This window comes from Mus caroli, chromosome 7 (genome assembly GCF_900094665.2).
Source record: "Mus caroli chromosome 7, CAROLI_EIJ_v1.1, whole genome shotgun sequence".
Classification (NCBI taxonomy): domain Eukaryota; kingdom Metazoa; phylum Chordata; class Mammalia; order Rodentia; family Muridae; genus Mus; species Mus caroli.
The window spans coordinates 104,810,737-104,835,734 of NC_034576.1; the positions used below are offsets into that span (position 1 = coordinate 104,810,737).

Here is a 24,998-nt window from a genome sequence, read left to right on the forward strand (position 1 = left end):
TGTGTGTGTGTGTGTGTGTGTGTGTGTGTGTGTGTGTAGGGGCTACTTGGAAGGAGGCTCCTGATATATTGTTTCTCAAGGGGATATATTTAGAGGACGTGTATATTAAGCATCAAAAAAGAGTCAATAAATCCAAAACATTTGAACATTGTGTGTGTGTTAAATTTAATAGACTGTTCAGAGCTCAATAATAGAGTGCTCAGCTAGCATGCACCAGGCACCAGGCTCTGGGTCTGACCCCCGACACTGCAAACAGTTAATTATACTGTTCAAATATTCCTTGAGAAAGCCACTGAAAGACACCCCTGTCTCTGGCCATCCCATGCCACAGGCAGGAGGGTGTAAGGCTGGAGTGGGGTACTCAGCCCACACCCACCTTCCTACCATCAGCATTGCTTTGCACTACTTTGCAATAAAATCCATCTGTCTTACTGTATAGGAAGATGAGCGGGTAGTTCAAATCCACTATGCCTGCCTTTAGGAGGTAGAAGCAGGAGGGTCACAGATGGAGACTGGCCCAGTAGCCAGGTTCAGGTCAACATGGGTATATAAAACCCTGTTTAAAACAAAAACAAACCAATGTAGACAGACAGACAGAAAAGGGACAACATTTAGCACGGGTTTAGAGATGGCTGTTCTGGTTCTGACCCAAGGATGGGCCTCCTTAGAGCCACCGTGGGTCAGTGTGACTACCCTGAGGGGTGCCAGAAGCTGTAGCTCCCCCATCCCTTTGTCCACATGGCAGACGGTGTCAGATAATGTTAACTAAAGGGTAGAGATTAACTTCCCAGTTTTCCAGATGAGGAAAAAGAGACAGCAGCTTGCCCGAGGTCACTTCCACCATGAAGATTCCTGCTATGATGTCTCTCCTACTGGTGTCTGTGGGTCTCAGGGATGGAGTTCAGGTATGGTCATCCTTCGCCAGCAGCCTGGCAGGGCACTGAGCTGCTGGCTTCTAGATCCTGCGGAAGAGGAGCAGAGGGAAGTATGTCCCACGCTCCCCCGGGGGCCCATCTGTCTCTCTGAGGGACCTCCTGAAACCCTAGTCTTGGGGAGCTTGCAGCTGGTGGTTCCCAATCCCCTTTCCCCTCCTGATGTATTTGGGGACCTTCTTGTGTTTGTAGACAGAGAGGGGAAAGCTAGATGAGCGGGTCCTCATTTTCCTAGGGATTGCCCTCTCAGTCCTGGATGCTCCCTTACCCTCAGGTTCAAGGTTACTCCATCTCACAACTAGACATCTTTTCTCAAGAAACACCCCTGGACATGGCCCCAGCGTCCTTTGATGACCAGTATGCTGGCTGCCTGGCAGACATGACAGCGGCCCTGCCAGATCTCAACCACTCAGAGTTTCAGGCCAACAAAGTATACGCGGATGGCTGGGCTCAGGCCAACAATCAGTGGCAGGAGCGCAGGTCCTGGGGGTCCGTGTGGGGTTCCTTGCCCCCATCACCGCCGGGCTTCCGGGATGAGCACGGGGTGGCGCTGCTGGCCTACACCGCCAACAGCCCCCTGCACAAGGAGTTCAACGCGGCAGTGCGTGAGGCGGGACGTTCTCGGGCCCATTACCTCCACCACTTCTCCTTCAAGACCCTCCACTTCCTGCTCACCGAGGCCCTGCAACTGCTCCGGAGCCACCGATCTCGCGGGTGCCGGCAGGTGTACAGGGGGGTGCACGGCCTGCGCTTTCGGCCAGCGGGGCCTGGCGCCACCGTTAGGCTGGGGGGCTTTGCTTCTGCGTCCCTCAAGAACGTTGCCGCCCAACAATTTGGCGAGGACACCTTCTTCGGTATCTGGACCTGCCTTGGGGCCCCCATCAGGGGCTACTCCTTTTTCCCTGAAGAGGAGGAGGTGCTGATCCCCCCTTTCGAAACTTTCCAGGTGATCAATACAAGCCGACCCACCCAGGGTCCCGCACGCATCTACCTCCGCGCTCTGGGCAAACGCAGTACATACAACTGCGAATACATCAAAGGTGAGGAGAGAGCTAGCCAGAGCCAGGGCAGCCTTACAAAAAGATGGGCTTCCAGCATCTGCCAGGAGCATTGACAAATTCAAGCCCCAGCCCCCCACCCCCAGCCAAAGGAGTCATGCATAAATAATAAAAAGCAACTGGCCACAAGCCTGGGGTAGCTCACACCTGTAATCCCAGGCTGAGGCTACTCTTGATTCCCAGGCGGTAAGAGCGGTGCGCGAGTTGGGCTGGGGGTGGGGTGGTGGTGGTGTGTGAGAGGCTCACAAATACAGGTATCTAGGAGAAGCGGCCAGGTCCTTTAAAGGATAGGCACCCTTGGGTCAGGCTGCTTTTCCAACTGGAAGCTGGAAAGGAATTAATTTTTAGTCATAGTAGTGACACCAAGACATTTGTTGGCAGAGCCATGTGAAAACTCTAGATGGCTCATCTAGTCAAGGAGCTTTGTCATGCAAGCCCGACTTGTTCGGTTCCGTCCCCAGCATCCATGTAAAGACAGAAGGAGAGAACCAAGTCCACGGGATTGTCTCTGACCTCCACAAACCCAAGGGTACCCGTTTTCCCCCCTGCCTCACATACACTAATAATAAATAAAGTTTAAGAAAAAGAATTGAGTAAAACTCCCGACCTCAGCTTTTGAGAGGTGAGCTTTTATCAGGCAGAATGGGAACTATATACAGTAGCCTGTGCTGGGCAGGCGTGGGGGTTGGGAGGGTGGCAGGTGGGTGGTGTGCCTCTATGTTAACTGTGCCAACCTATGGTCATTAGCATGTCAGTTGCCCCTTCTCCACTAGTCTATTCCTCAAGCTAGAGGAGCAACAAGGAGGCCCATTCTTAACTCCTAGTGGGCTGGGGGCTACTGCTCCTGGCTAAGTGAGGCCTGACTTCCATAGTTAAGAGGCAGACAGTTGGCCTAGATGCCACAGCTCAAATGGGAGGAGCTCCAGTGTGGCTCAATTCCCACCTTGACTAACATCATGAGCCATGAAGAAGGCAGGCCAAGAATACACAGCAGCCTCCCCTATCTAGGCCAGGGAATAGGAAAGGGAGCTGGGATGGGTGAGCAGGCAGTTACAGGCCAGAGACTAGGAGTGGGTCAGAAAGAGAGCCTGGCATATATGGCTGCCTTCCTTCGGTCCTTGGCTGTGGCTAAGTGAATGTAGTCTAGGGAGTCCCTTGCTAAGGCAGCAGAATTACAAACGGAGAATCAGCGATTGCTCATCAGAGCTCTGAGGGGTCCTTTCCAACCAGAGAGCTACTGAAGCACTGACTTTTCTTTCTTCTTTCAGAAAAGAAGTGCAGGTCTGGGCCCTGCTGGCTGGGTAGCTCAGGTAAGATATGTGAGCAGGCTGTCGTTACGGATGGCTGCTCTCTCCAGCCCTACTCGCTCTGGCCCAAAGATTTATTTATTTATTAGTACACTGTAGCTGTCTTCAGACATTTCAGAAGAGAGAGTCAGATCTCATTACGAATGGTTGTGAGCTACCATGTGGTTGCTGCGATTTGAACTCAAGACCTTCAGAAGAGCACTTTTTTTTTTTTTTTTTTTTGAGACAGGATTTCTCTGTGTAGCCCTGGCTGCCCTGGAAGTCACTATGTAGACCAGGCTGGCCTCTAACTCAAGAGATTCATACCTGCCTCTGCCTCCCCAACCCTGAGATTAAAGTGTGTGCTACCACTGCCTGGCCTATTGCTCTCCGATTCCTATAAACCCACCTCCTCACCTGAGACCACTCTCAGTGAGGCAGCGGTGAAAGTCACTAACCTTCATAGAGGATGTGCATGTGTGAAATGGCTCCACAGCAGCATCTGCCTCTCACAGGAAGGCCACTGTCAGCCCTGCCTTCAGGCTGCTCCGAGGAGACTCCAGGAGATGCTGTTCCCGGCAGATTTCTCCCCTGGGACCTTTTCTTCAGTTGCAGAACTCAGTGTCCCTGCTCCTGTCCCCAGGGCTCCCTTTGACCTGCTTTCTAAGGTCAAAGCCAACCCTGGATGCTGCGTGACTGTACTCTAGTCTGACCTAACTAGTCTTTCTCTGTGCCTCAGTTTCCTAGTTTGTAATATGAAAGTTAGTCAAAGAACACCTGCATCTCTTTCATCTGAGTCTTCTCTTGTACACTTGCTGTGCCAGGGCCTATCTGGGTCACCACTTATTTAGGTGAGAACAGGCTACTTCTAGAGAAGAGTTAACAGTCGTCGCCCCCCCAGCTCTTAACCACATTTCCTGCTCTGTCCCCCATGCTCCTTCCCTCTAGGATCCATAACCAGTGGTCAGGAAAGACACTCAACCTCTGTTCTTTATACTTTCCTGGACAAAATAATACTTGAGGTCCAGGCACGGTACACTGTGAGCCCTCAGCACAGTCTAATGGCATTGGCTCACTTTATATTCTAGACAGGGTTTCTCTGTACTCCCTGGCTGTCCTGGAACAGGCTCTGTAGACCAGGCTGGCCTTGAACTCAGAGTTCCAGCTGCAAATTCACAGAGATCTGCCTGCCTCTGCCTCCGGAGTGCTGGGCTTAAAGTCGTGTACTATCTTGCCCAATATCAGCCACTTCTACAGAGGACAGAAAGCAGCAACCTGTCCACCACACAGCTAGTGAGGAATCCTGTCTCTAGCCTGGCTGCAGAGTGGAACTGTGAACTGCCCACCATGACAGTTCCTACCTCTGCCAGACAGCCCTCTAGCAGTAAAACCTAGAATACTATCTTCATGTACTTAAGGGAGTCCAGAGACACAGTCAAGGTGGCATAGTGACCTGAAGCTGGGTCTCCAACTTCAAACCAGACCCTTTGTTTTGGTTTGGGATAGGGGAATTTCCTAGGTAGCCCAGATTGTCCTAGAACTCATGTGCAGTTCAGGCTGTCTCAAATGGGCCATTCATTCTCTTGCCTTGGCCTCCTGAGAGCTAGGACGCTGGGCAAGCAAACTGCTGTATCCTGCTTGGGCCTCTGTATTCAGAAGGTCATAGTTTGAGACATTGGGAAAGCTAAGAGTGTTTGCCTCCATGCTCGCACCAGGACATCATGCCCAGGGCATGAATGGAGAAGCCAGAGACAGACTCAGCAGACCTCTCTCAGAGAGCAGGGGACACTCTGTAGTGTTGTGTCCCCTTGTGTCTGGAGATGGCAGGGGTTAGAGTGACTGGTCTCCTCTCTGCCTCTCGTTGCATTTTGGGTTTGAGTCTTTCCAGTTCGCTCTGCCATTTTCTCTGCCTTTCCTCTTCAAGTCCTCACAGGGCTCCTACATCTCTCTTTTTCCTTACATAGCCCCAGGCTCCATTTCTGCTTCCTGCTCTCTTCTGCTGCTGCTCTTGTTCCTTGTGCTGAGCGCCCTTCCAGAGAATCCAGGTCTCCAGCAACTTACCCGATGTTGACCGGCCCTGACTGAAGAAGGTTGGTCAACTGTGCGCCTTCAGTATAGCAGCATCCTGGTGAATCAGTCCATCTACAGGGAACTCTGGGACCTTCTGTGGCAATTGCCAAACACATCGGTAGAGACAGAGAGGAGAATTTGGAGACTGAACCTCATCCAGGGATGTAGGGACGGAACTGAGGACGAGTAGAGGACTCGAGGACAGGCAGAGACTCAACTTGGAGCCAGGAGACTTCAACTCATTGTGGGTTACACACACACATGACCATGGGCCAAGCTGGAGACACTTAATTGCCTCTCATAAAGGTATGAGTGGTAGTACCAGGCTAATAAATGTGATTTTTAAAGAGATGTAATTTTTGCAATGATCTGTGAGTCCTGAGAGCCCTACCTACCTATTAAGACCAACTGAATCCCCAAATTCTGGTTGTGGGCCCCAAGAAGAAGACCAGGCACGGGAGAGGCACTGGGAGCACTCATTTATTATGGATTGAAGCTCCGAGTCAAATGTCTGCACAGCCTTCTGTTTTGGAAACTAGACAGTGAGTTCCCTCCCGGGAGAGCCTAGCAGTGAGAAGCAAGATGAGAATCTGTAACAGCAACTGCTAAGGGTGACAAGCAAATGTGTAGCTTTGTCCCTTTAATTAGTAATCTACACCCGAGCCAGGCATAGTGGCACCTGTGTTTGGAGAGGCAGAGGCATGTGGATCTGTGTGAGTTCAAAGCCAACCTGGGCTACATAGCAAGTTCCAGGCCAGCAAGACTCTAACTCGACAGACTCTAACTCATAGCGAGACTCTAACTCGACAAAGGAAAATAACCTGGATTCCACCAGCTAGTAGCTATGATTCCAAGTGTAGACACTGGGGTGGTTATTTATTTTTAGACAAAAATTTCTGTAGCTCAGGCTACAGACCTTAAGGTAATCTTCCTGCCTCAGCCTCCTTGTGCTGGAATTATATCACCTTGCTCAGCTGGCACTGGGTCTTAGCCTCCAAGTCTGTACTTTGACCTTAATCATGTTGGAATTAGGGGAGAGGCGAGCTTTATATCCCCTTCCATTAGGGCATGCAGATCACAAAGGCTGTTTGTGGGTTGTGAGGTCAGAAGTGCTGGTCCTGAAGAGGTGTCTCTGATTCTTAGCAGCACTTTGGGGAGAAACTGGCTAGTATTTCTGAGTACTAAAAACCACCTGGGCTTTGCCATCCCCACCTGGTGGTGTTGAGGTGATCACAGCTCCCTGAAATCCAGTTCCTGGCCCTTACAGGGCTTGCACCAGTACCAGGAGGCTCATGACCAGAGCCATGCAGAAGAAGATGCCTAGGAAAAAGCGGTCCATCACTCTAGCCAGGCGCTTCCAATCTTCATGGCGGCGCTGGGCAGCCCGGTGGCTGCGGAAGGTGCCGGCAATGGAAGCTACGTGATGCAGAAGGGCTTCCTGGTGGCATAGACACCGTGGCTCATGACAAGGGCCCGCTGGGGGACCTGCTGAAGGCTGGAGGCTGGGGGCTGACTCTAATGGCTTGGACTGTCCACAGGGCTCCCCTCGTTCCCGCACGCACAGGCCTTTGGCTAGGTGTCCCAGCAGGAGGACCCGAGCCCAGGCAGGTACTGGATGTGCATTAGGGCCACAGTAATGCAGATTCATAATGAGGATAGTAAGCGCTGTGGAGAATGTGACCATGGTCATAGTGGCCATATAGTACTTTCCTGTGGGACAGAGAGCATTGTGAGCCCCAAACAGGAAATGAAGCTTCCCAGCTGCCTCATTATAAATGGAAAGAGGGACAGCATCAGGCCCTCAGACCCGATGAGGGGAAGGATAAGGTAAGGGCTAAGGCCGGGCAGTGGTGGTGCAAGCCTTTAATCCCAGCACTTGGGAGGCAGAGGCAGGTGGATTTCTGAGTTTGAGGCCAGCTTGGTCTACAGAGTGAGTTCCAGGACAGCCAGGGCTACACAGAGAAACCCTGTCTCGAAAAACCATCAGAAGATATCTGCTACCTATTTTTTTTCCCCTACTGGGTATCAGATTGCCGTTGCAACCTGAACTGTCCTGTCTGTACACCTGGAATAACCTATTCGTTGGTTCATGGTATTGCTCCTGTGAATGAACAAATGTCACATGCACAGGAGAATGCCTGGCACACAGCTATCACTACAATTTGTTTATTATGACACTGGGCACCAGATCTTCCTCCATCAAGGCCCCAGCAGTCAGGGGTGTTCCCCCAGTCAGGTCTACGCTCTCTCACCCTCTGCAGCAGTCACTCTTCTGACTTAGTGTTCACTCCCCCAAGCCCTCAGACTCACCGATGAGTGGAACGCTCTCTGCAGGTGGCATGCTCTCGGCCAGGATCAGCTGGAAGACGGTGAGCGCCAGGAGCACGGTGACACCCAGAGACACCTTCTCCCCGGAGTCAGCGGGCAGGTGGAAGGCCAGTGGTGCCAGCAGGGAGATGAACACACAGGGCAGCAGTAGGTTGCACACGTAGGCAGCTGCGCGGCGGCGCAGCAGCAGAGTGAAGGTCACATCTGGGTAGGGTTCGGAGCAGCAGCCATAGGTGAGCACGCGCCTGCGCGCTGGCATGCCTAGCACACGCCATTCAACGTTTTCCACGAAGTCGGCCAGACTGGCGGAAGTGCCCCGAGGTCGCACATCCAGCTGGTGCCCTCCGTGCGTCCATGATCCGAAGGTCAGGCCACAGCGCTGAGCGTCAAATGGGAAGGCAGACACATCCACACGGCACGAGCTGCGTGTGATGGCCGGTGCGTCCCAGCGCACAGCACCGTCGTGCTGCACAACCACGTTGGTGCTGGCCGAGGCAGGTGGCTGCGTGTCCGCCCTGTGGACAAGCAGGACAGGATTCACCCGGGCCCACAAACAGGGTGGATTTATTGTCACTAGTCGGGCTTTAGTGGTCAGGGCAGCACAGCGGTGTGAACCTCATTAGTCTTTGAAGGTCTAGAGAAGGCAGAGTTTGAAGGCTTAGAAGGATCTGGGACCGGGAGCAGAGTTTAAGACTTCTACAAACCTTGAGCCTCACAGACCTAGGGAGTCATCTTGTAGAACTCATTAGATGAACCCAGAAAGATACACGATGCTGTGTGTTGGCTGGGAGATGCAAAGCACCTAAAGGTGGCATAAAGGAGTACCCCCAAGGACTAGGCTGTTGAGATCTCAAGTGACCCCAGAGCGTGGGAGGGTGGAGCTGCCACAGAGGAGCACATGGACAGGCTTGGACCACAGAGCAGGTTCCCTGCAGACATCAAGCTTGAGTTGGCCTGAAAGTGACATGGAGTGGTGAAGAGCTCCTCAGAGGGGTCCCTAGGGACAAGTTTCTTAGATGACTAAGCAACTCTGTTAGGTGTTGGGAGAGGACTCGGTGCATGTCAAGGGCAAATGGGCAACTCTAAAGAAAAAGGGGGGCAGACAGGAAGTACTTGTTGTAAAGTACGATGTCTGGTCGCCACACTAGACTGCTGGGAATTCGAATTGCATCCAAGTCACCGTAGGCTTTGGGGTCCCAGTGTAGGTAGGCGTCTGTCCACTCCTGCCGGATCCACAAGTACAAGGTCAGCACCTGGTTCCGTTCATCCTGGCAGGGGCAGACAATGGACATGTTTCTCTGCACTCACTGCCCTTTTCATGCATACTCCCTTAGAGAGCTCTCCCGTTTGTACACACAAACCCAGCTTGCTCACACAGCCCAGTTCCCATCCAGGCTTGAACTTGTGTGCCCTTGGTGGGGTTTTTAATTTCCAGTTAATCCCACCAATAATTCCTGCTTGGGGAAGGTGGGGCCGGGGGAGAGCACTCAGTAAATACCAGAGTGTAAAATCTTGGGCCATCAACCGGTATGCAGGAGTTAATGGCCACTGTCATTATTAATATTAACACATAGGAAAAAGATCATTAGGAGATAGCCCTTCTTCCCTGGATTCACACATCCCACCACTACCATATCATACCATATCAATGATCTGAGACAACGTCACCTCCAGGGTCACATTTAGAGTCTGGTCTGTGTCTGCCACTGGTCTCAAGGCATTTGTATAGTTGGCAAACAGGTCACGAAACAGCTTGTGAGCCAGTCTACCCTCAGCTCCCAGGCACTCTAGAGGGTAAATGAGAATTTGACTGTCATCCAGCGGCCTCTGTTCACATCCATCACCCTCCAGCTAGAGCCTTGTCACCTGTTCCATGGTCTCACACATTTTTGATGCTCTGTGCCATTTACTCATATGTCTTCAGGTATACACAGAAGCCAGAGGAGAGGACTGGGTTTCTGGCTTTATCACTTTCTACCCTGTTCTCTTGAGACAGGGTCTCACACTGAACTTGCAACTTGCCTTATTTTTTTCAGCTAGTCTGGTTGGCTAGCAATCCCAGCAATCCTCCTGGCTCAGGTTCCTACAGCACTGAGGTAACAGGTGTTTGAGGCCACACCTGACTTTTTTTTTTTTTAATTAGGTCTTTTCTTCATTTACATTTCAAATGCTATCCCAAAAGTCCCCCATACCCTCCCCCACTCCCCTACCCACCCATTCCCACTTCTTGGCCCTGGCATTCCCCTGTACTAAGGCATATAAAGTTTGCAAGACCAAGGGGCCTCTCTTCCCAATGATGGCCGACTAGGTCGTCTTCTGCTACATATGCAGCTAGAGATTCGAGCTCCGGGGGTACTGGTTAGTTCATACTGTTGATATTAGCCCAGAAGCTTAGAATACCCAAGATACAAGATACAATTTGCAAAACACATGAAACTCAAGAAGAATGAAGACCAAAAAAGTGTGGACACTTTGCCCCTTCTTAGAATTGGGAACAAAACACCCGTGGAAGGAGTTACAGAGACAAAAGTTTGGAGCTGAGACTTGAAAGGATGGACCATCTAGAGACTGCCACTCCTGGGGATCCATCCCATAATCAGCCTCCAAACGCTGACACCATTGCATACACCAGCAAGATTTTGCTGAAAGGACCCTGATATAGCTGTTTCTTGTGAGGCTATGCCGGTGCTTGGCAAACACAGAAGTGGATGCTCACAGTCAGCTATCAGATGGAACACAGAGCCCCCAATGGAGGAGCAAGAGAAAGTATCCAAGGAGCTAAAGGGGTCTGCACACCTGACTTTTTACATAGTTACTGCTCCACCATCCCCATCTTCAGCACCCTCTCCTCCACATTCCCCAGATAGCTTGCTCTCAGCAGGCACTGAAGAGAAGGATAGGGACTGGAGGCTTGTGGTGGACAGGAATAATGGTGGTGTCAGATAGACCTGGTTCATTACCTGCAGGGAGAAAGAGCAGGAGCAGAAACCCAGGGCCCAGGTGATGGCTCCTGGTCCCCATGTCGCTACCACAGCCAGAGGGTGGGCAAGTCTTGAGGAGAGATGTAAAGCAACAGGCGCTGCTGGCACGGATGAGGTGGACAGTACCTGGAAACCAGAGATTGAGGCTTTCCTTCTGGTCTCCTGTTTGCACCTGGTCCTTGTATCTTTGCTGTTCCCAGCCTCTCTGGCTCCATCTTCTGTTCCTTTCCATATGACTAGTGCCATCTTTTACCTCTCTGTCTCAATTTGCTTTCTTTCTCTGTAACGGTCTTGGTTTCTGTTTTCTTTCCTCTCTCCCCCTTTCTTCTCCTCTTACAGCACCTCAAACCCCCTTCAATCCATTCCCTCCTGTACCTGGGCTCTGAGCAAGCCTGCTGCTCTCAGCAGAATAGGGCCAGGAACTCGTATCAGGGTTTGAGGCACTGGAGAGCAGCCCCTCTTCCACTGACTTCTTTTAGCTTAATTGCAGGGTTGGCATACTGGTGCCCATGGGAACAGAACAACTGAAACTGACACCTGAGGGTGCTGGGTCCTAAATTATTCAAATTGTGTAACTCAGAGTCCTGGGGGTTGGGAAGGTTTAGAGATGCCAGGATCTGAAAGTGCAAAACATTATGCTCTAAAGGTATGTGGGGCCGAGGCCTGTGAATGAGAACTGTACCCCCAGCCCCCAGCTCAGCTACATTCATTGAGTTCTAGAGGCTCCTTTTAGACCAGCACCTTTCCTCTCAGTAAGGGACTGGACACCTTAGACTCAGGGGTTTTGTCCAGCTAAGCTCTGCCGTCCTCATGGGAGTGAGCTGAGTCAGACCACTTCACATGGTTCTGTGAAGCATTTCCTCAGGTCTTGTAGTGTTTCCAGGCTGATACTCTACCCAGTGCCTAAACACTGTGGACAGGTGTGAGGCAGGGTTAGGGGTAAGGTTAGGGATTAGCAGATAAAGGGTCACAGTGAGGATTATTCGGTCAGACTTACACTTTAGAATCCTGTGTAGCTGAAGATGAACACGGACTTCTGCCTCCACCTCCCAAATATTTGGGTTACAATTATGTGCTGTCCTTTTAGTCCCAATTAGTCAAGGATGACCTTGCGCTCCTGCCTCTCCAGCCTCCACTTCTCACATGCTGAGATCCACCACGCCCAACTGGAATACTTGCTCTTAGGGCAAGTTAGGAAAAAAAAAAAAAAAAAAAAAAAAAAGAGCCAGGCGTGGTGGCACACGTCTTTAATCCCAGCACTCGGGAGGCGGAGGCAGGTGGATTTCTGAGTTCAAGGCCAGCCTGGTCTACAAAGTGAGTTCCAGGACAGCCAGGGAAACTCTGCCTCAAAAAACAGCAAGTATTCCCCATACCAATAATCCTTATTGCCGCTAAAACAACAAGCTGGAGCACACTCTTTTTGAAACACCTTTGTCAAGAAAGTCAAGAATTCTCTGGCAGAAGCCTGGCCATTCTGTGTCAGCATGGAGGGAGGTTTGCAAACTACTCAACTCCTGACATCAGGGACTGAAGACTCAAGACAAAGCAGACCCTCTCTGTTCTTTTATCCTCCGATTCTATGATGCTGCACAAGTCTTTGGTTTAAACCTGGAATTTGTTTGATCCTCGGTTCAACAATTAAGACACAAGTAGACTTGAATTCTCATTGGATCCTCAAAGAGGCCTGTGTGAAGCAGCGAGTTCAGGAATCATTACTACCTCAGAAAGCAGTGACTCCTGGTTTAAGAACCTCCAGAACAGAGCAGGCTTTGAATACAAAAGTATATTCAGGGCTGGGCAGTGGTGGCGCACGCCTTTAATCCCAGCACTTGGTAGGCAGAGGCAATCGGATTTCTGAGCTTGAGGCCAGCCTGGTCTACAGAGTGAGTTCCAGGACAGCCAGGGCTACACAGAGAAACCCTGCCTTGAAAATACAACAACAAAAAAGTATATTCAGATGAACAACTTCAATTTAGAATCTACATGCATAAATTTGTGTGTAGTATTTATCAATCAGTAACTTCCTTGTCCCTAAATCTGTCCAAACTTAGCCTTTGGACTTAGATGTAGCTCAACTGTAGAGATCTTGCCTAGTATGCAAAGAACTTGGGTTTAATTCCCATTACTGCAGATGGGGAAGTGTGCTCTGAATCTGAGCTCAGCATTTATCTGTCCAGGATTTATTTGTGAGCCATCATGTGTGCCCAAGGTCAGGACAACTTGGAAACTGTTACTGCTTTCCTCCTCTTTGAGGCAGGGTCTCTAATTCTTGCTGCCATGCTGCCTTCTCCAGGCTAGATGGCAGGTCAGTTCCAGGGTGATGCTCTTGTCTCCATCCCCTAGTAAGAGCTCTGAGAAATGGGGCTGGAAGATGGCCTAGTGGTGAAGAACACTGGCTGCTTCTCAAGAGGACCCAGGCTTGATTCTCAGCACCCATAAAGTGGCTCAGAACTGTTCCAGATTCTAGTTCTTGAGGGTCCGATGCTCTCTGGCTTCCACAGGCACTAGGCACACAGGTGGTGAATACATACAGGCAAACCACAGTACACATAAAATATTAATAAATTCAGACAGACAAAACAAAACCAAACCAGAATGCTGGAAATTGAGAGTGGGAGTGATAGATATGATCAAAATACATGTAAACATGTATACACGAGAGTGCTGCCAGGCACACACAGAGCGCTGGGATTACAGATGTGTGCTAACACAGCTTGCTTCTTTATCAGGATTCTGAGAACTGAACTTGGATGGTCAGGCTTGTGTGGTTAGTGCTCTGAACTCACTCCTCAGCCCCTTGTTCGCTCTTTAACTTAGGATCAGTTTCTTCTCAGACAAGGATTCCAGAGTCTCCAAAAACACAAAGTCAATACTACCAGGAATACTATAAACATTTAATTTTATTTTTTTTTAAGAAAGTACTTCAGAAAGAGGAAAATAATCTAGATCATTTTTTATATATATATATATTTTTTAATAAAAACCTTTACATAATCTTCATGCATAAAGACCGAGGGGTGGCCATATTGTCTGTGACAGCCCCAAATATCAGCTGTTTCAGGCTAGTACCTGGGACTTCCTATAGCCAGCAGCAATGTGGTAAAGGCCTTCTCTATTTGCCCCTAGGGCGCATCCAGACCTGTCTCAGTGACAGTTTTATCTTCTTGGAAAGGTTCTTGGCTAGATGGGAGGGCAGGGAGGAACACCCTTGACATTCTTCATCTAAACTCCTCTGGCAAATCGAAGATGACGACCGATGATCAAGGGCCTGAGCGACTCTGGAGCTTCTCAGACTTGTTCTCGGTGGTGTGGGGCCACTGCGCACGACAGTATGGTGTCCAAAGGATACACAAGGCAGGGGTAAAGGCCTTGAAGATCTCTGCCTCTATGGCAGACAGCCCTGCTATCTTAAAGTTACCAAAGAACAAGGTCCAACTCTCTTTTGACTCCCAAATCCACCGTTACTGAGAAATCTACTTGAGGGACAAATCTGTAAGGAAGGTCGGTCAGCCATATGCCAGATGTCTGTCAAACAGTCATGGTACAAAAGGATTGCAGTGGTGGAGGTTAGATGCTGGCATGGGGTGAGAGTCACAACGCTGGGTGTGGAAAAGAATTCCCTAGGTTTTGGGAGGTTCTGCCAAAGAGGTTTTATTGACCATTTTTCAAAAAAAAAAAAAAAAAAAAAAAAAAAAAAAAAAAAAAAAAANAAAAAAAAAAAAAAAAAATGGTCTTGAGGTTGATAAATGGAGACCTGTCTTCTTTGTTGTTGTTGTTCCAGAAGCCCTTATGAGCTATTGTAGGCTATGCTCAGTATTAGGAAAACCCCTGAATAACTAGAAGATGCAGCAGAAAGGAATGGAGGAGTCCCAGAGATTAGCAAAGTGTCAACTAAAACAGTGCTGGGGACTGTGGTGTGGCGAGTGTGAGTGGGCATGAGTGTGGTGGCAAGAGCCAAGCTCACTGGCTCCCAACAGTCAGTTCTCGAAGGTAGGACTGGGTAAGGCCTCGCAGTTCCTCCAAGGCATAGTCCTCAGGCATGGGGAGCCTGCCAATGTGGGGAGCCAAAAGACGCAAAGGGACTCGCTGAGGGTCTGGTGTTGAGTTGGAGGTGGCATCAGGAGCATGCTGAAGGCTCAGCACTACCCGCAGTAAGTTGGCTACCCACTTGGCCATATCTAGAGAGAAAAACCAGAGTGAGTGCTGTGAAAGTGGCACTGGTGTGGGGTGAAATAGCCATGAATGAATAAAGCCCACATGCTTACCTGATTGAGCCAGGCGATCCTTGGCATTGTAACACGGAATCTGCTCTATCCGATTGCACAGTGAAGTCACTTTGGTATGTAAGTGCTCTAGTTCATAACCTGAGCAATCCACCTACAGGAAAACAGAGAAACCAGTAAGGACAAAAGAAACTTCTCCCTTACATGCCTTTAATCTCAGCACTTCAATGCATCTCTGACTTTGAGGCCAGCCTGGTCTATGAAATGAGTTCCAAGATAGCCAGGGCCATAAACAGAAACCCTGTCTCAAAACCCAAAAACAAAATAGTACCACCACCAAAACAAAACAAAACAAAAACCCCACGTATACTTCAATCCCACTCATAGATTACACAAAATCTTAGGACAGTGATAGGAGGGGAGAAAACCCACGCTACCACCGTATCATCTAGGTGCTAAGGACAGGGCACTAACAGTAAACATAAGGGAAAGAACACAGAGCCTTGGGCTGCACAGGTCTTGAGATCATGATTCACAAACCACAAAGTTTTTACACAACACCAAAATACCTAGGATAAATCTGGTTCAGAGACATAGTATGACACTCAGAGACACACATATAATAAGAGGTGACATTTAAACCAGCATTTATGTCTCCTTATTCTAAGGTCTAAAACAGTGCATTTATACATTCTCCTGATCCATCCCTATGGTTCCAATTATAGTCAATGTATTGATTTCTAAGTCCTTAGTTCTAGCCCAATACAACAATCTTCCATTCCTGTGCCACATTCCTTGCTGAAGCTTGGACCATCATTACTTCTCACCTCAAACACCTTAGGAGCTTAGCCACACTACTGTGTCACACTCTGTAATCATTTGGTTTTTGAGATACAGTCTTGCTATGTAGCCCCAGCTGGCCTAGAACTCCCTCTGCACCCCAGGATGACCCCAGAGTTGCCATTACCCTCTTGTTTACCATGGTAAATTACAGCCCTGTACCGCCACACCTGGCTCAGTGACATGAAAGACAAACGAGATTTACTTTTCTCCCTCCACCGGCTCTTCCTACAGGTTCCTCAGTGTCTGCATGCATGCATGGAAGGATGCATCAAAGGAGGTCTCCTTTCACCATGTGAGTTTTGGAGATTGAACTCAGGTCATCAAGCTTGGCTACCAGCGCTCTAGACCTCACTTTGAAGAGGCCTTGCAGAATTCACTGATTTATCCCTAAACACAAACTACTCTAACCCTCTGCCATCTTGCTTTCATGATCCTTACAGACAAGAAAACCTTGAATTGTAAGCTGTGGAAATAAAGAAACTGGATGTCTTTTCAGAGCAGGGAGAGCTTCTTTAGGGAGATTATTTGGAAGCTGAGACCTTCCTAAAAACATGGTAGAGCTTTCCAGGTAAAGGAAACAGCCAAGTCCTGTGAGATGTAAAGTGTTCATATGCAATGCATGCCGTAAAGAGGAAAACACCAAAACAGAACTGGGAAGGTAAAGATATTAATTTGTGCATGATGTTTTGTCAGCATGTGTGAGGGTAGAAGAGAACCCTGGATTGGATAATGTCTGTGAGCCACCATGTGGCTAAGACATTGAAGTGTAGCAAGTGTAGCAAGTGATTTTAACTACTGAGCCTCTCCAGCCCCAGACTGGATTATAAGTGAGGACTGATTGCGTTTCATTAGGTTATGAATATGGATAAATAGAATCAACAATCCAAGGTAGATCTTTTCCTTTACTCTGTAGTATTGCTGGCTTGCTCACACGTTTTCCCTATTAAAATAGTACTTTAGTAAGAAAAGAACATGCTGTTTAGCCCTAAAGCTCCCAAATCCAGAGTATTCGGCATTTTTTGGCTTCTTTAATGACTATGTTGAATAAATGAACTGAATCAACTAGAAATGTTTCTTCAATGACTACTGAAGTATGCCACTATATGCCTGGCCTGGGGCTAGTGATCAGCAGTGGATGAAAACCCTGTTGGATGGATACAGACTTGGCTCCGCACTGACTCCTCTAGCTATCACTCCACACACCCTCTTGGGGAAAGGAGGAAAACGTTAATAACTTAGTTACTTACTCAGTCTGGGAAACCTAACAGTCTGACCTGAGAAGCTTGAGCTCTGAACTACTATACTCAACACAAAAGGTCTCCCCCAAACTTAAAGAACATAGAAATGTGAAAAAAATACAGCAAGGTTTGACAGGTTCAAAAAATGTACCCTGTGTTTTGGGAGTGAGAGTGTAACTCACACTTTCAAGGGGACAAAGCAGCAGAGGCAGCCACTGAGATGGTTCAGCAGCAGGTAATGGTGCTTGCTGCCAAGCCCGATGACTCCAGTCTGACTCCAGAAGAAAACCCACTTCCACAACTTGTCTAGGAACCTGCACATCTGTATTGTGGTATGTATAACCCCGCCACTCCCAATAAGTATACTAAAAAGGGCCAACCTGGGCTATATACAGTGAGTCCTGGCTGGCTTAGGTTATAGGGTAAGGCACAAACAAAAAACTCCAAAGTTCCATGTTCAATGCATTTAACACAGCTCAGACTGGCCTCAAATTCCTGATCCTTCTGCCTTGTTTCCCCAGTGTTAGGATTATATGTGTGCCACCATGATTTCTTTCTTTAGCTTTGAACAGTTAGGCCATCCTGGAACTCACAGATATATGCTTGCCTCTGCCTCTCAAGCACTGGGGTTAAAGTATGGTCCTTTGAAGTCTCTTCTTTAAGTGCCAATGAAAAGAAAAGTTAGACAGTGGCTTAGGGAGTTGTAGGTACCTGCTGAATACGGTGGAGCATTTCAATCACTCGAATATAATCCAGGTAAACGAGCCCAGATGTTTCCCAGTCCTGGATGAGGCTGCTGCGCTCTGGAGGTGCCAGATCTTCTAAGAATCCTTTCAGGTAGTCATAGTTCTCATTAATAATGGCATCTGAAGAAATAAAACATTGACTTCAGTGTACAAAAGTGTGATTCACAACAGTGTAGAAGACCAGACAAAAATCTAAGGCAGGCAGGAAGGACAAAGAATGTTGTTTCTCAAAATTTCAAGGCAGATGTTGTGAAAGTCAAAAAGGCACAGGTGAGGAACTCCTGGCTTCAGGCTGCTGAGCAACTATTTCTGGTGTTCTTGGTTAACATTTCTACAAGTGAGCAGAGCTTAGTGAACAGTAAGAACGTTTGTGTTAACTACAACAGTGCCATCTTTCCCCACCTCATAGACCCTTGCTCAGAACAAGTCTCTTTGCAGTCTTCATCTCTTCATAGAAAATGAGACTAAGCCTGCCGTGTCCTGAACTGAATGCTATCTCTGCTTGAACTACCAAGAAGGTTCACAGGTTCACAGGTGTAACTCGGGAGCATAGCAGCGTTACCTAGTGGTTTGCACTCACCAGAAGCTAGGTGACGAATGACTAGTTTGTGGCAGCGGTTCCAGTGACCAGCTTTAAATAAATAGAGGGCCTCCAAGTGCTTATTGGATTCCATGTGTGCTCGAACTGCTTTGGCCTCATGAATCCACTCAGCAGGCACACAAAGCTTCTGTGTGAGGAATGTCTCCTTAGCCCAAGACTCAGGGGTCTCTGACAGTTGGCAGTGCCTTGTCAGCAGCTCTCGAACAGCCTTCTCACGCATGCTGTGGGGAAGACAGAGACTAGCATAAGCATCATTCCTGGTCTGGAGAAGGCTATGGTGGACAGTAAGATGGTCCCCTGGGCAGTTACTCAAAGGGGCAATCTCATCTTTAGAGGACCACTTCAAACTTAAAAAACAAAACAAAACACAAAGTCTAATCTCAAATATTATTGTTTCTAATTATGTGTAAATGTGTGTGTTGGTATGTATGTGCACATGACTATAGGTCCCTTTGGAGGTCACAGGTTGGATCTTCAGAGTTGGAGTCACCACAGGCAGTTGTGGGTAACCCAACACAGGTGCTGAGAACTGAACTCAGATCCCATGGAAAAGAAGCCAAGTGCTCTTAACTGATGAGCCATCTCTCCAGGCCCTTTGAGATTTATCACATGGCTGTACCTAACAGATGTTCTAAGCCAGTGGTTCTCAACCCTCCTAACGCTGCAACACATGCTGTTATGGCCCCCTAACCATAAAATTATTTTTGTTGCTGCTTCATAATTTTTCTACTGTTATGAACCATAATGTAAATCTCTGTGTTTTCTGACAGTCTTAGGTGACCCTGTGAAAGGGTCCTTTGACTCCCAAAGGGATCAAGATCCACAAATTGAGAAGTACTGTAAGCAATCACTTACTGAACTGGACCTGAACAGCAATCCTTAGGTACTGCCCTGAGGTGCTGGATATTCCCAGCGGGTTCAATGACTTTTCACTCACCCCGAGTTGTCAATGTGTAGGAAGACAAAGATGGCCCACTCCCAGAGTCCTTCACTTTCCAGTTGGCCAGCATAACTGGCCTGTAGCACACCTTCACACTGTTCTGAGAGATGGGTATAGTTAAGAGCACGTAGCACTTCCCAAAGGTGCCAGCTTAGGCGGTAGTCCAAAGGATCTGCAGTTATGCTTCGGGGTTCTAATAGCTGATTGAGATCATAATGTCTGAGGAGAAGAAAGTATTCAGTCAGGATACTCGGCTGGCAGGTCACCTGTACTGAACAGGTTATTTGAGACAGGGTTTCTCTGTAATAACAAAGCCCTGGCTATCCTGGAATTTGATCTGTAGACGAGACTGGCCGTAAACTCACAGATCCACTTCCATTTGCCTCCTGAAGGCTGGGATTAAAAATATGAGCTAAAAAAAAAAAAAAAGCCGGGCGTGGTGGCACACGCCTTTAATCCCAGCACTCGGGAGGCAGAGGCAGGTGGATTTCTGAGTTCGAGGCCAGCCTGGTCTACAAAGTGAGTTCCAGGACAGCCGGGGCTACACAGAGAAATCCTGTCTCGAAAAACCATAAAAAAAAAAAGAGCTACTAACCAGCCCATTCTCTTAGTAAGAACTTATTTCATGGACAATATTATAATCCTAACTCATGGGAGAGTGAATTCTAGGCCAGTCTACTGACACAAAATCTCAAACAACCAAAGTAAAGAAAAATATATAATATATACAACATACAGAGAGTACCTCTACATATACCAAATTCTGAAGAGGACATCCAGCAATTAGAAATTTTATACCTCACCAGTGAAAATGTAAAATAATAAGCATTCTTGTTACACTGCCCAGGGAACTGAAACTTTTGGGCTTTTGTGAACCATTCTCACCTCAGTCTCCCAGACCTGGCTTAATGAAGTGAGTTTTGTAAATATCCACAGCAATTTTATCCCTAACAGCTAAACCAACAATTATCTACCCACCCGCAAAGCAGGATGTAAATTATGCAAAAATCTGCAGCACCAAAACAAGTATCTACCCCAAACCAACTTTGGTTATTCACATTAACACAGATAAATGTTACCATCATGCTGAGTGAAAAGACGACAGGCACAAAAGAACACAAATGATCTCAACTATGTAAATTCCTGTAACAACAATATTAATTTAGAGTAACAACAATCCTGCCCTCAAAGTTTAGGACTGAGGATTAATCCCTGAATCGCTTTAGGAAGTTTCTGTTGTGACAGAATCGTGTGCACTGTGTTGACAGTTTGCTGTGATTTTCCTATCCCACTGCATTCTTATTTATCTCAAGGATTGATTGAAGCGATTACCACCCTGGGCCTAGTTTACCTGTCACTGTAGAGTTTTAGAAGATGAAAGCAAACATCTTGAAGTGGTCTCCGGGAGTCTTTTTCTTCCTCTACCATACAGCCGCAGCCCTCCAGGTAAGAAGGAAGAGGGGAGCAGGCATACTTATCACCCTCAGGAGTATTCTGAAAAAGAAGAATTTAAAAAAGCATTATAACAGCTCTTTTCAATTAGTAGTATCATGTCTCAATCATTAAGACAAGCTCTGTCAGTGGTTCTCAGCCTTCCTAATGCGGAAACCCTTTAATTCAGCTCCTCATGTTGTGGTGACCCCAATCATGAAGTTATTTTCATTGCTTTTCATAACTGCTATTTGCTACTGTTAGGAATTGTAATGTAAATGTCTGTGTTTTCTCATGGTCATAGGCGACTCCTATGAAAGGGTTGTTTGACTTATAAAGGCTCCATGACCCACAGGTTGAGGACAGCTATTCTATGTAGTCCTGGAATTCACTATTTAGACCAGCCTAGAACTCACAGAGCATCACCTGCCTGCAAGCACTGGTAGTAAAAGGGTGCCCCACATCCAGCTCAAAACAACTTTCTAACTTCAATCGTAACAAGGGACATGAGATATGTCATTGAAAAATTTCAGCTTAAATGTTAATAAGGGCAAATTTAACCTGATGTCAGGCTTAAGCAATTCCCAAAGGGATAAGCTAGTCTTAGAAATAAAAAATCACTTCATGTAGAAGTAGAAAAAAATAGTAGAGAATTCATGACTTCTTTAAATAGAATAGAAGCAAAGGGTGGGTAGACTGGTGGGGAGGTAGAGGCAAGGAAGGGCAGGCAGATTTTTGAGTTCAAGGCTAGTCTGGTCTACAGAATGAGTTCCAAGACAGCGTAGGTCTACACAGAAACCATGTCTCAAAGAGTCCCCAACAAAGGAAATAAAGAAAAAAAATAAATAAAAAGGTACCACCCCCATCCTCTGAAAAGAAAGTAAATGGTAGAAGTTGAAGAGGAGCCCTGCCTCGAGGCAAGCAAGGTAAAGGATAAAGTTTTGAATTTGCTGGGACTACTTCAATTTTATACTATTTTGAAAGAGGGCAATCAGCAATAAGTATTGTGTTATTTGATGTTTTTTTCTATGACTTTAGAAAAAAAATTTTTGAGACAGAGTCTCATCATGTAGCCCTAGATGGCCACCTGCCTCTTGTCTCCCAAGTGCTGAGATTAAGGGTGTGCCTACCATACCCAGCTTGCAGGGCTTCTCTGGGAAGACAAAGTACCCACTAGAGTTCTCATGCATACCTGAAATGCTTCTTCATACATGCTGAGAGCCCTGGAAATGGAGGCGGTTGGCGGAAGCAAATACCAAAGATGGATAGCAAGGGTTCGTTTCCAATCTAGCTGGGAGCAAACATTGATTTGTTTCTGCTCTGAGAGCTGCCACACCTGCGGGAGACAAGAGCATTACCATGTCAACTTTAGGTTGCCTTGGTTACTACTGCCTGTCTATAAGCTGTTCACTTATATTAACCTTGAACCAAGAGATATCCTCTTGCCTCTGCTGAGATTAAAGGAGTATGCCACCATACCCAGGCTTAATGTTATGGCTTCAATGTGAAATCTCTCCTCCCATTTTCTTGCCATAATCGGTATGAGAAAGACATACAGACACAAGAGATAATCAAAGAGTAAACAGCAAAAACTAGATTAAAATAATTATTCCATTATTGGTAAAATGAAGAGTTGTGGCTATTAAAAACTGTGCAAATATGAACTTATACATCAATATAGATTTTAAAATGTCTGAGAAGACATAATTATACATTGTTTACTATGTAAATATTACTGATATAGGATAGACTTTTTGTATTTGAGCACATGCATGCCATGGTGTGTGAAGATCAGAAGTTTGTTAGAGGTGGTTACAGGGCATGACTGACCAGGTTTCAGGCTGGACAGCAAGTGAGTTTCTTTACCTGCTGTGCCATCTTGCCAGCCCCAATATTATTTCAAGTTTATATTAATTAATAAAGTATTTTTAGGCCAGTGAGATGGCTGAATGAGTAAAGCCTGAGGACCTGTTTGACTCCCAAGACCCACTAGGTAGGAGAGAATCAACTCTGGCATGTTATCCTTTGTTCTTCATACATGTGCCAGAGCGTACACACACACATTTGAGAGCAAGTGTGCAAAAACACAAACAAATGTATTAATTTTTTTTTTTCTAAAAATTCTTTTTTTGAGATAGGGTCTCCTAAGTAGCCCTGGCTATCCTGGACCTCTCTAGACCAGGTTTGTCTTGAACTTGGTCTAGATCTCACAGAGATCCACCTGAATCTTATCTCCCAAGTGCTAGGACTAAAGGCGTATGCCACCATGCCCAACTAACTGACACTAGGTTGAAAATATTTCTACCTAGAAATAAGGCCAAACTGTCAGTTATATTAATAGCCTAAGATTTATAAGAAAATTAGTATGACATTACCGGTTTTCCAGCCAACAGGGCAAATATGCGCAATCGCTCATCATGGATGAAGGAGTCAGCCTGAAGCTGATGCCAATCGGCCAACTGCATGGTGAGCAGCTCCCGGACTGACTGGCTTCCCACCAACTGAGACAGAAGAAGGGCAAGGCGATGATCACCTATAAGAGAAACACAAGTTTTCTCATGAGGACTAAGGATCTACAGACCTAATGAAACACAGGATATCACCATCTTCTTCCAGGTTTGGGAGAAAAGACTCAGTTCAGCAGTTGTCAAAGGAATACGCCAATGTTATAGATTAAAAAACTGCTAAAACCGGGCAATGGTGGTGCATACCTTTAATCCCAGCATCTGTGAGGCAGAAGCAGGTGGATCTCAGTCTGTTTCTCATACAGGGTTTCTGTCCTGGCCCAGCTTTTTTTCAGGGAGCTATCTTTGACAAGCAAGGGTACTCACCACTATACTATGAGGACAACCTGGACAGCAACTTTGAACCACTTGCATGTAATATGTTGTCCTATATGCATATATCTGTGCATATTCTATGCATTATAAGGATAACCACCTAAGTACAGATCACACATTTAAATGTTTATAGTGACTAAGTCTTAGAATTTGGGTGATTTTGTCCTATTGCTTTCTACTTATCTGCATTTTTTATTTTTATTATAAATGCATATAATAAGATCAACAAAATTTTAATTAAATAAATAATATTTAAGGTTCCAGAGAATTGTTTAGGAAAACAAGACATGGTCTCTAGAGGAACCAATAATCTTACTTAGATATATTTAGAAGGCAAGTTACAATTGAGAGGCAGGGGTAGTGTGGAGAAGTAGGTAGTGGTAGAGAGGAGCTCATTCCTACCTGACTGCTGTGCCAGACTACAGGCCTCACTAATCCTACTGCCCGTGAGGTAGCTGAAGACAGCCTCTATGGGACTGTCTCTGCGGGTTAAGGAGACTTCCTCTTCAATCTGAGGTGCAGCGGTATGTGACAGCCAGCGGGAAAAAGCTCTTCTTCGCTCCAGAGTCTGAATGTATTCGCTGGGCTCATCCAGCTGGCCGTCAAGCTCCTTCAGGTGGCCCCATAGGGCTTCACATAATGTCCATGTCAGGCTCCAGTGCTTCACAACTAAGAAAGTACAAAAACCAATAATTTAAAGTTTGGCGATAACTCTTGAGAGGCCATCATTAACAGTGGTGCAAAATATATCAGCACAAAAACCACTCATTTAAGTTTGCCAGCTCATTTCTCCCAATTTGTTCATCTCAATTTATAAGCTGCACAATTATAAGGTGTATTTGCTCACTCCATGTGCCTGTGACACCTGTGATACTTAGATAACAACCTGATGCTCCTTAATAAATTTTCTTAGTCTAATTATGGCTATTAAGTGTGATGATCAAGAGGAGATTTTCTAATTTGACCAAATTTTGCTACAAAATGCATTTAAAAAGTTATTTTATGTGTATAAATAGTCTGTCTACACAGCATGTATGTGCAATATGTCCACTGAGGTCTGAAGAGGGCACTAGTTGGAGTTAAAGATGGCCATGACTCTCCATGTAGGTGCTGGAACTCTTTTACCATTCACACTTGACTCCCCACAACAGCAGCAGACTGCATTAGCATTCTCAGAGACATCTGGTAGAAATACAGCCACTGCTAGGCTGTTGTCCTGCAAGTTTACATTTGAGTCACACACACACACACATACACACACACACAATCATACACAAATTAAATATAATGCAGGGCCTGTCATATGAAGATGCTAAAACATTTAGAGAACAGATGGCTATTTAACAAGAGGTGCTAGCACACTGCATATTTCAGTGTTGGAGACTGAAGGCAGGGTCCTATACCTCACTTTGAATCTAATCAACTCAAAATGAATCAAAGACTTTAAGACCTGATAATTTAAAATGAAACAGGAAAACACT

At 46.8% G+C, this 24,998-nt stretch overlaps 3 protein-coding genes across 8 annotated transcripts in view; 1 reads left to right on the top strand and 2 right to left on the bottom strand.

Moving 5' to 3' along the window:
• Art1 (ADP-ribosyltransferase 1) overlaps positions 1-5,702 on the top strand; it is a 9,710-nt gene extending 4,008 nt beyond the window's left edge. The window contains exons 2-5 of one of the 2 annotated variants that reach the window (XM_021168496.2): positions 800-905; positions 1,207-1,972; positions 3,259-3,300; positions 5,241-5,702. In XM_021168496.2, the coding sequence (XP_021024155.1) occupies positions 843-905; positions 1,207-1,972; positions 3,259-3,300; positions 5,241-5,347 (978 nt within the window). In that variant the 5' untranslated portion in view covers positions 800-842 and the 3' untranslated portion in view covers positions 5,348-5,702. Of the gene's footprint in view, positions 1-791; positions 906-1,206; positions 1,973-3,258; positions 3,301-5,240 lie in introns of both variants that reach the window. The other variant, XM_029479028.1, reaches the window with a different exon arrangement.
• A 112-nt stretch (positions 5,703-5,814) lies between these two features.
• Chrna10 (cholinergic receptor nicotinic alpha 10 subunit) lies at positions 5,815-11,065 on the bottom strand. Its single transcript, XM_021167278.1, has 5 exons — positions 10,635-11,065; positions 9,316-9,461; positions 8,788-8,942; positions 7,657-8,189; positions 5,815-7,056 (listed from the first exon to the last, which is right to left on the bottom strand). The coding sequence occupies exons 1-5, from the start codon at positions 10,885-10,887 to the stop codon at positions 6,608-6,610; spliced, it is 1,536 nt and encodes a 511-aa protein (XP_021022937.1). The 5' UTR covers positions 10,888-11,065; the 3' UTR covers positions 5,815-6,607.
• A 2,472-nt stretch (positions 11,066-13,537) lies between these two features.
• The window catches only part of Nup98 (nucleoporin 98), a 92,917-nt gene continuing 81,456 nt past the window's right edge, over positions 13,538-24,998 (bottom strand). For all 5 annotated transcript variants that reach the window (XM_021167277.2, XM_021167276.2, XM_029480156.1 and 2 more), the window contains 9 exons: positions 23,920-24,186; positions 23,053-23,210; positions 21,870-22,013; positions 20,598-20,740; positions 19,244-19,465; positions 18,286-18,527; positions 17,671-17,825; positions 14,921-15,032; positions 13,538-14,833 (listed from right to left, as the gene is read on the bottom strand). In XM_021167277.2, coding sequence (XP_021022936.1) covers positions 14,616-14,833; positions 14,921-15,032; positions 17,671-17,825; positions 18,286-18,527; positions 19,244-19,465; positions 20,598-20,740; positions 21,870-22,013; positions 23,053-23,210; positions 23,920-24,186 — 1,661 coding nt within the window. In that variant the 3' untranslated portion in view covers positions 13,538-14,615. The remainder of the gene's footprint in view (positions 14,834-14,920; positions 15,033-17,670; positions 17,826-18,285; positions 18,528-19,243; positions 19,466-20,597; positions 20,741-21,869; positions 22,014-23,052; positions 23,211-23,919; positions 24,187-24,998) is intronic.

Coding starts and splice junctions, on each gene's coding strand:
- Chrna10 (XM_021167278.1), bottom strand. CDS start 10,887: ATGGAAAGGAACAGAAGATGGAGCCAGAGAGGCTGGGAACAGCAAAGA. Junction 9,462..10,634: donor CCTGCTCTTTCTCCCTGCAG/GTAATGAACCAG, acceptor TTTACCCTCTAG/AGTGCCTGGGAGCTGAGGGT. Junction 8,943..9,315: donor TGTCTCAGATCATTGATATG/GTATGATATGGT, acceptor TGCCCCTGCCAG/GATGAACGGAACCAGGTGCT.